Genomic DNA, 14,675 nt, shown 5'->3' with positions numbered 1-14,675 from the left:
ACCTGAGATCCATTGGCCATGGGTCCTAATTTAACTCTTTGAGCTCCCCCTAGAGCCCTTAGCCTTAATCACCCCATAGGTAACTCATCCACAATCGCTAGGCCACATCGGTGCACCTCCGGTGACACTTGGCCTACAAACCTAACCTTCTTAACCTTGGATACCTTGTCCTTGGTTAATTTCTTCTTACCATTAAATGACTTTCCCTTGCCATTTATTGACTTCTCCTTGCTATAGTCATATGCAACCCTTGCATAAGGCTTTCCCTTAGCATTGGAGACACTAGATTGGTATCCCAAACCCGATCTATCATTGTTGGGTCTTTGTCTACCCAACACCATACCTAAACCCATAGATCCAACATTGAATCTTTCTAGGGTTTTCTCCAACTTATCAAGCTTTGCCTTCAAAGCTTGATTTTCCCTTTCTAGGTTCCTAACCCTAGAATCAACATGTCTACCATGGACATTCCTAGACCTACCCTTTCGAGGCATGTGTCTCCCTTCTTGGGATTAATGCCTTGGGTTTCCTTAGGTCTACCATTTCTAGATTTATCATGAATAGATACCTTAGGGTTATGATCTACAATTACCCTATACCTATCATGATATTTAATTCCAAAATTTTGCATGGGTAAATAATAATAATTATTCCTAGCATGCATGGAGGAATTTAAATTTGACTTCAAATTTAAACTAGGGTTTACCTTTCCCTTTACCTTTGGTGCTCCCCCTTGACTCGAGCCTCCATTCTTCCACCACTTCTTTTCCCACATCTTCAAATGTACCAATTTCTTGAGCTCTCCCTTCCTTGGGCATTTGGTGTGGTAGTGACCCATTTCTCCACATGTGAAGCATCTAATGTGCTTTTTCTCTTTCTTCTTCCTACAACTCAAATTAGATTCAAAATGAATTGAATTGAGTTTAGGAGATACCTCTTTCTTACCCATAGGACATCTAGTCTTGTAGTGTCCCTTTTCATTGCAACCGAAGCAAATTATGTTGTTCTTTGACTTCACTTCGGTGGAGGTGCTTGCTATGTTGACTTCCAAGACTTCTTCTTCTTCACTTGTCTTGGATTCTTCTTCAATTCTTGAGGATGTAGATGATGCCTCATCTTCCTTCTCCTCCTCGGATGTTGAGCGTGACTCGACTTCAGTTTGCTCCACCTCCTCTTCTTGAGCTACTAAGCCCATCTCCTTGGGCTCCACATTCGATTGGTCCTTCTTGTCCTTTTGGACCACTTCGTCACTTTCTTCGGATTTTTCTTCTTCTTCTTGTGTAGGCAAAAATGCCTCCCATGAAAATTTCTTCACTTTGCTCCATAATTCATGGGCATTCTTATATTTACCTACATGACTCACAACATCATTAGGCAACATATCAATTAAAATTGATATTATCTTTGAATTTGTCTTTGATCGTGTGGTTTGCTCCTCCGTCCAATGTCGTGATCAGAGCTTCTTTCCTTTCTTGTCCTTCGGGACTTCAAACGGCTCTTTGACCACCATCATGGTGCCCCAATCCGTATTGAAGAAGACCTCCATCTTCATCATCCAATATGTGATGTCCCATAAGCCTCCGCCTTCAAACTTTGGCGGTTCAATCAAGCCGGCCATCTTTTGCTTCCTTGGCGGTTAGTCCAATGAAGAGAGGCCTCGCTCTGATACCACTTGTTGGAGGATCTTGCGGCCGGCTAGAAGGGGGGTTGAATGGACGACACCCCCAAATACTCGCTTCCTACGTATTTGTTAGCACAGCGGAATACAAACAATACAAATACAAAAGCTAAGAAAGGAAACACAAACCGCTAACACGTTCGTTTACGTGGTTCGGAGATAACTTGCTCCTACTCCACTGCAGTCCGTAAGGTGGACGATCCCTCAATCCGTCGGTGGATTAGTCCCCGGAAACTCCGGCTGGCACAATCCTCCTTGTCGGTGGAGAAACCTCGCCACAACTCGATCAAGAACACTTGGATTGCTAGAGCACTAGATGACTACTAATTAGCATTTAACCAAGTCTAATTTCGTCAACTTTGGTAGGTCATCCCAAGCTCTATTATATAGAGCTTGAGAAATCAGCAAGGCTGATTTGCCCGTTACTAGTCGACTGGTCCTTGCATCAGTCGACTGGTGCCTTGCACCAGTCGACTGGTGCCAGCCCAACGGTACTCCAACGGCTCTCTACCAATAGACTGGTCCTTGCACCAGTCGACTGGTGCCTAGCCGTTCGGGCACAAAAGCTCTCTGTGCTCACCACCAGTCGACTGGTCCCAGTACCAGTCGACTGGTACAACCCTAAACCTATTAAAAAGAGGAAAAGAAATCTGAAAGTATTTTGAATTTTAAAATATAAATAATAATTACATAATATACCTTACAATATGCAACGAAAATAAAAATAATAATATAAAAATAATTAATGTGAGACCTTGCAACCACAGAGTGCAAGATATTTCAAAATGTCACGTGTCTCTCAAGACGTAGCGTAGATAGTGCACGCATGATTTTTTTAGCGTAATGATTAAGAGTCGATTCTTAGTAACTGATGATTTAAAATTTATCCTATCATACATCTAACGTCTATCTAACGTCTGTATATTAGTATTTATCTCTATGAAATACCAAGGTTGTTAAGAGAGCACAACTATTTTTTCTTTTTTCAGAAGGTCACACACAATTGAACACATGGTAATAAATGCTAGGTTTTTTGTGCAGTGATTTAATGAAGCATGGGTTTTTGGACTGAACCTCCGCATTGATCCATCTATACTTGAAGGAGCACGGATCTTCTAAGAGCATTCACAGTGGTTAGAACCCACTGTGAGCTCCTTCGTTACCACGTCTGCGCCACATCAAAAGTTAAAATCCTCATACCTCTTTCCACTATCAAAAAACCTCTCAACAACTTCTTCATAGATCCCACACTTTTCATTATATATATTTCATTATCTCTTCTTCATATTTACATTTTATATAATTAAATTTTAATAAATTTAAATTCATAAATTACTAATATAAAATAACTTTCATAATTAAAAAAATTACATAAATATCACAATACATATATCGCAATTAATAAATTATTTTTCCACTGATTACAATTATAGCGTGCTCAGATATACTCAACTAAGTCGACTCGAAGTTGATGATGTAGTTGATTATCACGTAGCTCGTAATTTCTGCGGATGTATGCTTGGAATTCTTGAGTGGAGCCTTGAAATATTTGTGCTTGAGAATCTCCTTCATCATCCGACCAAATGACTACTGCATCTCCCTCATTCTCAATAATCATGTTGTACAAAATAATACAAGTATACATGATGTCCTTCAAATTATCCTTGTACCAAAATCGTTCTGGACCTTTTATCATTGCCCATCGTGATTGAAGCACCCCAAATGCCCTCTCGACATCCTTTCTCGCGGCCTCCTGTCATTCCTTAAATATTTTTCTTTTGGGATCCTGGGGACCTGGAAAGCTCTTGACGAAAGTAGCTCATTCTGGATAGATCCCATCCGTCAGATAGTATCCTTTTGTATATTGTGTATTATTAATTGTAAAATTAACCTCGGGTGCATTCACTTGTAAGACGTCGTTGAATAACGGTGATTCGTTAAGCACATTGATATCATTGTGTGACCCTACAATCCCAAAAAAGGCATGTCATATCCACAAGTCTGAAGATGCAACGACTTCGAGCACAATTGTTGGGACGCCATGATCTCCTCGAGTAAACTGGCCTTTCCAAGCGACGGGGCAATTTTTCCATTGCCAATGCATACAATCAAGACTGCCCAACATGCCAGGGAAACCATGTCTCTGCTCATGCATTTCAAGTAAGTGTTAGATATCAGCAGCATTAGGTCTTCTTAAATATTGGGCCCCGAACACTTCAATTACACATCGGCAAAAGTTGAATAAACATAGGATGACAGTTGTTTCATCAATTCGTAGACACTCATCATAATGATCAGTAGGGACTCCATACGCCAATTGACGAATAGTCGCTGTGCATTTTTGAAGTGGTGACAAACCTTTTTTCCCTGCTGCATCGAACTTCCATTGAAAATTTTCGGAATGATTTTTCATGGCATCAACTATACGAAGGAATAACTCTTTTTTCATTCGAAATCGACGTCGAAATATGTCATCAGGATATACCGGATCATCAGAAAAGTAATCATTGAAAAGACGAGCATGTCCAACTCTACGATCCCGATTCAAATACCTTCTCCTCTGTGTTCTATCGGAAGAACTTTGAGCTCTTTGACGTACAATTTGTCACTGCTCATATAGTTGGAGCATTCTTCGTTCATCTATATCCTCCGCATCTTCCGCCAATTCGTTTCTCCAGAATTCCTGGAGCATAGATCGATCTGGATTTTGAGTCATTTGAAATAAATCAAGATATTTTTGTGGTTGAAAAATATAGAGAGTTGAGGAAAGAAATCGAAAGCAAAGATAACAAGGAGATGAATGAAAAATATGAAATCGATAATCTATTTATAAAAAAAAATAAATTAAAAAAATAAAGTTAACCGTTTAACAACGGCTAAAATAGTCGTTATTCAACGGCATAGTATACCAAATCTATTACTGTGACCATTGTTTTTTTTTAATTATTAAAAAAAATTAATATAAAAAAAAATAAAAAGCACGACGAAACTAAGCGGCTCCGTAACTACGGACCGCTTCGTCGTGTGAGGTGAAAAACCTCCCTCCCACTATGGGAGGGAGGTTTCTCCCTCATGACACGTCCGTAGTGGGAGCTTCCACTGTGGATGCCCTAAATCGCAAAATGTGATTCAGAGAATGGACCAGTTCACTCAAAGGTAGGAATTTATGGACCTTACCTATTATACATATGTGATATATGGAATTCCACCTATGAACGACACTTGATTCAGGAGCAGATCAGGGGTCGCGGTCTAAAGGATCTCGTCTGATACTTGAAGACGGTTGCATCATAATTTCATAAGGGAATCAGATGAGATCGATGAAACGACTTTTTTGATAAATAATCCAAAAAAAAAATGCATCCCTTGATAATTTTAATAAAAAAGAACCTTTTTATAAAAGTATTATTGGCCTTTAAAATTTTAATTGTATGCAAAGTTTTAATTTGGGTTGTGATATATCTTTACTAATTAAAACTATAACGTAATCTAGATAATATAATTTCTATTATATTGTTTTAATCAGGAACATATTTCTCTTTGTGCCAAAACAATATTTATTTCTTTTTATTTATCATTACAATTAGCCTTAATCTAATGATTTGTAATTTTGGTAATTATGAATTAAAATGGCCCAAAATAACAAATACACCAATCCAAGTGATACGATAAATATAAAGAAATAATATTTTTATAATTCGAAGAGTAGTCAATATTAATAAGGATAAATTATTTAAAACTTTGCATACCATTGAAATTCTCTGCGTTATGTGCTGTATTTTTCCGTTTCTCTACCAAGTTAACTAATACTCAACTTGTATCGAAATCTTAATTAATTATTTCATGCATAAGATTACATTAATGACTTGTCAAGTAAATACCACAAAAACCTAATAAATCAATTTTATATTACTCTATATATAGCACAATATATAAGGTTAATTGCATCTTTCAATATAATTATAGCCTAATCATCGATCGATTAATTATGTTAATTCCTCTCTTTCAACACGATAAGGCTACAGCGATGGCCATTTTGATATATATTTAATATGGATCGATCTGTACGTACGTACTTTATGTTATTGTAGAAATACGGTTTATGGAGATGGTATATCGTTCTGATCAGGCGGCGCGTGTGGATACGCTGACGGCGTCGTTAAAGCTCCGCTGTCGTCCATGATAACGGCCGGCGGCCCTTCGCTGTTCAAGGGCGGCAGAGGGTGCGGCGCGTGCTACCAAGTCCTGTGCAACTCCAACGCCGCCTGCTCCGGCATGCCGGTGACGGTCGTGGTCACGGACCAGTGCCCCGGAGGGATTTGTGTGACCGACCCCGTCCATTTTGACCTCAGCGGCGCCGCCTTCGGGGCCATGGCAAAACCCGGCCAAGCTGACCAGCTGCGGAATGCCGGAAGACTGGCAGTCGAATACACCAGGTTAATTAATTGATTAAAATATTTTCTTAATCAATAGAAAATTAATTATTTGAGTGGATTTATTAATTGGCCAATTTTTTAAACATCATATTTCTTTTGTCAAAATTATTATATTATAAAATAGTTAATATAACATTAAAATAAGTTATTTTTAATTTCAATTTATCAAAAGTATTATATAAAGGATAGATTATATAAATTTAATGAAAATCATTTTACTATAATAACATTAAAATTTAAATAATTTTGATAGTAAAAAGAAATTTATTATATTTTTATATATATATAATTCTTTTTAATAATACTTTTGATTTTTTTTAAAAAATATTTTTATTAATTTTGATAATTAATATTTTTACCGTTACGCCAAGACTCTCCTTCTAGTAGTGCCTAGTTACAAAAATATAATCTCTTGTGGTTTAGGATAAAGCCATACACAATAAATCTAATATCATCTAAATCTTTCGTCTATTAATTTGTGTTGGCTGTTATGTATGCAGAGTACCGTGCAGTTACCGGGGCTTCAACGTGGCCTTCAGGGTGGATGCCGGGTCGAACGTTGACTACCTCGCCGTCATCATCGAGAACGTGAACGGGGACGGCGAACTCGCGTCGGTGGAGCTGATGGAGGGATCGTCGGGGACGTGGACGGCGATGCAGCCTTCTTGGGGAGCGCAGTGGAAGTTGAATCCCGGGCGGGCGTTACAACCACCGTTCTCTTTCCAGCTAACGTCAGGGGAGTCGAAGAAGATTCTTGTTGCCCACAACGTCATTCCCGTCGGTTGGACGCCGGGTAACACTTATACTTCCATGGTCAACTACTAGCCAGGGATTTGATTCAGTTGCAAGATATTTATTATTGAAAAAATAAGAGTGCGCAAGGAAATTGAAAATTAATTATAAATTGAATATTTGTTATTCAGGTTCCTTGTCGGTAAGTCCAGTCGATCTTTGCTTTGTTGTAACAGATTTGCAAAAAATATCAAATCTATAAAATTACTTCCTTTATCTGTCTATTGATCTATAAAATTACAATATCGATAGTGTTCCATGTCCGAAAATTCATTAGATAGATTACATTTTTAATATCTGGTAAACATGGATTTACACTCTGGTCGTAATATCCTTTTGGAGGTAAACAACTTCTATTTCACATGTAGTATGATACGATGAATAATGGAGGCCCCGATCCTGGAGTTTGGTTGATGCGACCTTCAAAGTCATGGAGGGGCCAACACTTTGGACTAGCGAGGTTACATGTCTCAGTCGAGTGGTCTAGCCGATCGAATCTCTAGTCTAATAGGATGCCAAATCTCACAGGATTGACAAAACTTCGAGTAATTTTAGTATCATTCAGAGTCGAGTCCTCTTGGTCACTCAGAAATAACACAGTCACGTGTCTCGACCGAGTGGTCTTGTCGATCGGACCTACAGTCTGATCGGACATGCTAGGCACACAGTCTGATCAAGCTCTTTGGGCGAGTGGAGAGGTCGAGTCCTTGAGAGGGTCATCATTCTTTAGCCAACCCGACTCTATCCGCGTGCGAGGTTCGATCCAACGACAAAGGGGACTCAGTCGACCCACTAGGAAAGCATATTAAAGGCCTATCAATATAATGACCTAATATTCTTTTTTGTCATCTTGTGTAACTGTTGTCAAAGAATCAAGAGAATATTCCTTGGGCAATCCGTACGATGGAAACTTCTACCCTGTAAAGGGCAGAAGCGGTGGGCCTATTTTTGGAAAGGTGTCAAAATTACATATTGTTCGGCCTTTTTTAGAAATACATCGATATTCGTGCATAGATAAACATTGACACTATATAAGGGATCTCCTCTTAAAGATACAGGTATGCAAGATTACGCACTTAGAGTCTATTGTTCCTTTCTACTATTCACTGCATTCATTTTCCCCTCGATAGCATGATTGACTTGAGCATTGGAATATCTGCGCTGCAGACCCTTCCCTAGTCCGGTTATTGATGTTTTCTTCCCTCTATGTTCTTTTTGACATGCAAGATCGTTCGGCGTCCTCTGCTTCCAACTCATAGCCTTATCACGGCCAACATTGAAGTCACCTACCCAACACACCATTTTCCTCGATTTCAGACATGATCAAATTTAGCGTCATCTGTGAAAATTTTGCTTGGATCTAAAACACGAAGATGGAAGAGACTAGACAATTCACTACAGTTACTTCGTCACAATTAGACTTGGAGCTGCTAATAATCTATCGAGCTTAGAAGTTGGTGCAACAACTAGTGGCGGATCCCGACAAAAAAACAAAGGGGTGCTCAAAGAAGGAAGCCTGAGCTCATCTTCCTCCTCGTTATCCCTCTAACTGTAGCTAAAAGAAAAACATCAAAATAATGTACAATGGAGGGATATCCGTAGGTGACACATTGAACTGACTAATGCTTAATCTGGCATCAGCAGTGAAGCTCACAACACCAGCAAAGTAACCAATAATACTATCCAAGTTCAGTTATCATAAATTTGTTAAGCGTGATGATCACTTTGACTAGGAGGGTGTAAAAGTATCCCCTTTTTTCTCGACAATAATATGAGAACAATGCATGGAAGTTTACTTACATTAATAGTGCCAAAAGTTTCTTTTTATAGGAGAGAATACTTTTTCCCCTACCAATGGAATGTGTGTTATCCGACCCATAAAATTAATATTCTCCCTTTTGTTTACATAAAATTTTCAGTCATTATCTCACAAAAGAATAAAATAAAACAAATTTCACAATATGTCATCCTAGAAATACTCAAAATCATGATACACCAAGTCGTTGGGATTGCCTTTGTTCCTAGTGTTCCCACCTGGAAGTCCATTCTTAGCGCTTTTCTTCTCTTTGCTCCAAAACTGACTAAAGTTGACCGAGTCAGGAACGTGTGGAGGCGTAATTCTCCGCACCAAAGCCCAATTGATCCCCTCAAAAAACGGATGTTGCTTGATCTTCGTCATCCCTTTAAGGTACGTGATCCTCCTCTTCGGATCTTTCACCAGCAGTCCCTGTATCAAATCCTGAGCAACCAAGCTCACCAGTGGCGTCTCTAGGAAACTTAGCGGCTGTCCGACAACGTTGTGAAGAGTGGCCCTGTTATGAGCTCTTGAACGACATCGCCGCATGCAGCAGCTCATACAGGAAGATGCCGAAGGTCCACCAGTCCACCGCGCTACCATGCCCCTGGCCGCGGATGATCTCTGGAGCAAGGGGGTGCTCAAGCACACCCCCGCACCCCCCGGATCCGCCACTGGCAACAGCAACAAGCAGCAACTAGGTGTCCTTTGTCAAACGACCTGGCTGTATCGATGACAAGCCTTCACATTGAGAGAGGGATCCGAGTGGAAGGGCCGACTATGTTCCAATCGATTCCTCCACCACTGGCAAGCTTCATGCAAGTGCTTGCTTGCGCAGCCGATCAACCTATCGTCCATCCCGGACCACCTAGTCTGAGTGTTCGAACCACCAGGGTGCCGAACAAACTCTTCGTCATAGTGGATCATGTTGGAGGATCTTGCGGCCGGCTAGAAGGGAGGTTGAATGGACGGCGCCCCCAAATACTCGCTTCCTACGTATTTGTTAGCACAGCGGAATACAAACAATATAAATATGAAAGCTAAGAAAGGAAACGCAAACCGCTAACACGTTCGTTTACGTGGTTCGGAGATAACTTGCTCCTACTCCACTGCTGTCCGTAAGGTGGACGATCCCTCAATTCGTCGGTGGATTAGTTCCCGGAAACTATGGCTAGCACAATCCTCCTTGTCGGTGGAGAAACCTCGCCACTTGATCAAGAACACTTGGATTGCTAGAGCACAAGATGACTACTAATTAGACTTTAACCAAGTCTAATTTCGTCAACTTTGGCCGGCCATCCCAAGCTCTATTATATAGAGTTTGAGAAATCAGCAAGGCTGATTTGCCCGTTACCAGTCGACTGCTCCTTGCACCAGTCGACTGGTGCCAGCCCAACGGTACTCCAACGACTCTCTACCAGTCGACTGGTCCTTGCATCAGTCGACTGATGCCTAGCCGTTCGGGCACAGAAGCTCTCTGTTCTCACCACCAGTCGACTGGTACAACCCTAAACCTAGGGTTTCCCATCCCGAGTACATTTCTCTCACACTCGGACCCTCACGACTCACTTGACTCTTCTTCGCAGCTTTGACCTCTTGCCTTCAAGCCTATTTCCTTTGGCTCTCGTCCCTCGGATGCATTCAAGCCCGCGGCTCGTTCCCAATGCTATCCTTCGCGTATGCCTCGAAGTCGCTTCCCTCGGCCCTTATCCTCGCTGCCTTGTCCACGGTCCCTCGGATGCATACAAGCCCGTGGCTCGTCCCCAATGCCATCCTTCACCGGACCCGAAGCCATCAACCTGAGTCACATGTGTATCCTGCAGTCCTGCACAACTCAAGTACACATATCAAATAACGAGGGTAATTCTAACTTAAACCCTTTGCCCAAACACCAAAACACATAGTCGCACGGACCATTGGGATTGCTCTAACAATCTCCCCCCTTTTTTGGTGTTTGGCAATACGTTTAAGTTAGGGAAAACAAATAGCAAATAAACATGCTAAAAACAATGGACTTACGATGCCAAGACTACACACTTGGACTTATACCGCCGAATGGACTTACATTGCCAAGGCTACACACTTGGACTTACACCGACGAAACAATGCATCATGCATTTGAACCTATCCAAGGCTCCCCCTATACCTAAGCTCCCCAACGAGCTAGGATTTTCCCACAGGGACTTTTAAGAACCTATCACAAGGCTCCCCCTATGCAAAGGCATTTAAGGTTTTCCCAACTAAATCTTACTTCTCCCCCTTTGCCTAACATCAAAAAAGTTCTCCAACAATATCCCAATTGTTGAAAATTTATCATCCAAACTGACCCAAACTCATGTATTTATCCCCCATGGATCCCATACATTTAAACAAGTTGACACGGTCACGAACAGCACTGAAAAACAATATAAGGCTGGTATCAGTCGACTGCCCCTGAGTGCCAGTCGACTGCCCCCTTCGACAGAACCTTACAGAAGCATTCTGTGGTCGAAATCTACTGTTACCGGTCGACTGGTCTTGGAACCAGTCGACTGCCCTCATAAAAATGAGCTTATAGAGACATTCTGTGCTTAAAAATACTGTTACCAATCGACTGGTACCCTATTTCTGAAAAAATCAACCTTTTCAGGCCAACTTTAGAAATGCACCAGAAATTCCATAGATCTCCAAAAATCCCTAAATTTTGTGGAGAGGTCTATTGTACCCTTATCCACTTGGGAAAAATACATTACAAAATGTATCTATCACTAAACCCAAGATTGACATAAAATCCAAAACTAGCTAAATGGTTCAATTGAACCTTGACTTAAAGTCATAGTTTTGGGTTCCTCTTGATGTATTTGCCCATACCAACCCACAATACATCCCTAGCATTGGTTTATATGACATTTGTACATCCAAAACCAATTACCATGTTATATGACCCCCAAATGTCATATTTCTTGCATGAAACACAAACCATGTGTACCAAATCCCTAGATTTAAGACTCAAGTCCGTCTCCAAATCATTTGGCACACTCCATGGCTCCTCTAGACTCTCAAGTAGTACCCACCTGAGATCCATTGGCCATAGGTCCTAATTTGACTCTTTGAGTCCCCCCTAGAGCCCTTAGCCTTAGTCACCTCCCTAGATGACTCATCCACAATCGCTAGGCCACATCGGTGCACCTCTAGTGACATTTGGCCTACAAACCTAACTTTCTTAACCTTGGATACCTTGTCTTTGGTTAATTTCTTCTTACCATTAAATGGCTTTCCATTACCATTTATTGACTTCTCCTTGCTATAGTCATATGCAACCCTAGCATAAGACTTTCCCTTAGCATTGGAGACACTAGATCAGTATCCCAAACCCGATCTATCATTGTTGGGTCTTTGGCTACACAACACCATACCTAAACCCTTAAATCCAACATTGAATCTTTCTAGGGTTTTCTCCAACTTATCAAGCTTTGCCTTCAAAGCTTGATTTTCCCTTTTTAGGTTCCTAACCCTAATATAAACATGTCCACCATGGGCATTCCTAGACCTACCCTTTCTAGGCATGTGTCTCCCCTTCTTTGGATTAATGTTTTGGGTTTCCTTAGGTCTACCATTTCTAGATTAATCATGAATAGATACTTTAGGGTTATGACACTATATAAGGGATCTCCTCTTATATATTGTTCGACCTATTTTTGGAAAGGTGTCAAAATTGCAATGGTGGACACCAGTCCACCAGTCCACCACGCTGCCATGCCCCTGGCTGCGGATGATCATTAGAGCAAGGGGGTGCTTAAGCACACCCCCACGCCCCCCAGATCCGCCACTGATTATTCTAATAGAGAGATAAATCTTTTAACAAAATATTTTAAAAATAGATTTAAAGTTCAAAAAATTTTGTAAAATTTTCTATGTATGTAAAATAAGAAGTATATCTGTCAAAAAATTAAATTTTTATGAGTTGAATATCGAGAATTTTTAATATTAAAAAATAATATTTTTATAAAAATTCATAGAAAATTTATTAACGTTAATAATTTTGAAAATATTATTTTTGACCAAGAACATGATATTTTATCATAGAAAAATCAAAATTTAAAAACTAACACTGTGAAATAATTTTTAATTGAAAGATATTATTTTTGTTGAAAAATTAACAAAAAGTAATATATTCGTCAAAAAATTTTAAAAATTTTGTTCCAGATAGACAATATAATCTTTTTCCAGAAAAAAAATTAAGATTTAATTAATTTCAAACAATACACATACAAAATAGTTTATTTAAAAATTTTGACAAATTAAAACATATAAAAAAATGTTAAAGCAAATTAAAATTGATACATATATGAAGATTTTAATCTAAGCATGATTTTGGAACCAATATAGTTTCCTATCTACCGGATTAATTAACATTTTTTTAGAAACATATTTTAATGATAATTTTCTAATTTAACCTTTATGATATCTAAAATATAAATTTAGTCCTTGATAATTTCTAAAATTTGAAGTAGTAAAATTCGATCATGCAGAATTCTTCAAAGTTTCTATTTATTTTTTTAATTTTTTATTTTAAATTTTCATTTTGTTGAAATCTTCTAATTGATAAGATTTTGCTGAAGTTCTTTATAGGATCGTTGCGCTAGAGGGGGAGGGGTGACTAGCGTTTGTTTTAAAACTAAACTCAGAGATAAGCAGTGGAATAAAGACACAAAAAAAATAGTTGCAAACACCAACAGTTTACTTGGTTCGGAGCCTGTGGTGACTCCTACTCCAAGGTCTGCACGTGAGAGTGCTTTCGATGAGCAATTACTAATCAATCATAAAATCTTTACAAATTACATTAGATTAAAGTGCAAGAATAAAATATACCAACAACTAAAAATGGGAAATTTCAGGCTTCCGGTTGTTGGAGCAGTGCTATGGCTTTTTCGAATTGTCTTTGGAGTAGTGCATAGAAGAAGGATCACGATTTTCAGTTGTCTCTAACCTTCTGGTCGAGACCGGCTTAAATAGCCTGCTGAAGGTACCTTCAGCCTCCATGGAAGGCACCTCCAGCTAAGGCTTTATCCTTGTAGCTTCGGTCGCCAATAAAGTCTGCTTTCTGCGAACTCTATCTCTCTGAAGGCGCCTTCAAGCTCCATGGAAGGCATCTTGAACAGTATTCACTGGAGATGCCTTTAAGTTCCATGGAAGGCGCCTTGAATACTATTCACCGGAGGCGCCTTCAAGCTCCATGGAAGACGCCTTCAGACACTGTTCATCCGAGGCTCTTTTGTTCTTTCCACTTCCTGCAAGGCATGTTAGTCTAAATACAAAATATACCCTGAAAAATAAATTTTATCACAATAAAATATGAAATAATAAATTATTTTGACAGTCTTCGAACTATCTGGTTTTAACTTTGAGTTTCACTGAAATTCTAGGTCGAACCGACGCCTATTGTTCCATCTTTCAGGGAGCACGTCCTCACATGCTCCTCTCAAGAGAAGTAACATGTTGTCAGACTGGTCCTCTAGACTGACTGGACTTTTTCTCAGTGTCCGAGTCTTCGGGACTTTTTCGCTGGACGTCTGATCCCCGACCTGTTCAGTCTTTCACCTGGTCCGCGACCACCAGGATTTTCACCTAGAGTCCCTGACTCTAGGGTTTCGCCCAAAGTGCTCACCCGCCAAGACTTTTCGCTTAAGGTTACCACCCCCTAGGACCTAGGGTTGCCTCCCCCTAGGGTTTTCCACCTACCTAGAATTCACTAGGTCTTTTACCTAAGAAGACTTAGGACTTTCCTACAAGCTCAATTCAACTTGTTAGATAACAACACAACTTAACTTTGAGCCCTTTTCTATTATCAAAACATAGGTTCGATCATCTCGTATTTTTCACACCAACAATCTCCCCTTTTTTTATTATGACAACATATAACTGAAAATGAAATAATAAGGAGATGCAATATATGGATCAAGTTAAGAGCTATTTAATTTGCTTATTTGTTAGC

General features: G+C 39.7%; 1 protein-coding gene across 1 annotated transcript; it reads left to right on the top strand.

Annotated features, from left to right (window-relative positions):
* Positions 1–5,446: 5,446 nt before the first annotated feature.
* Positions 5,447–6,939, top strand: LOC122001518 (putative expansin-B14). Its single transcript, XM_042556298.1, has 3 exons — positions 5,447–5,453; positions 5,808–6,114; positions 6,615–6,939. Exons 1-3 carry the CDS (start codon positions 5,447–5,449, stop codon positions 6,937–6,939), a joined length of 639 nt encoding a protein of 212 aa, XP_042412232.1.
* Positions 6,940–14,675: the final 7,736 nt, after the last annotated feature.

Source organism: Zingiber officinale, chromosome 1A, assembly GCF_018446385.1.
Source record: "Zingiber officinale cultivar Zhangliang chromosome 1A, Zo_v1.1, whole genome shotgun sequence".
Taxonomy (NCBI): domain Eukaryota; kingdom Viridiplantae; phylum Streptophyta; class Magnoliopsida; order Zingiberales; family Zingiberaceae; genus Zingiber; species Zingiber officinale.
The sequence above is the reverse complement of the archived record's forward strand: the minus strand, read 5'-3'. Positions and strand labels throughout refer to the sequence as shown.

Bases quoted from the DNA above. Each gene is read 5' to 3' on its own strand.
- LOC122001518 (XM_042556298.1), top strand. The intron at 6,115-6,614 runs GTTAATTAATTG...TTATGTATGCAG, and splicing joins CTGGCAGTCGAATACACCAG to AGTACCGTGCAGTTACCGGG.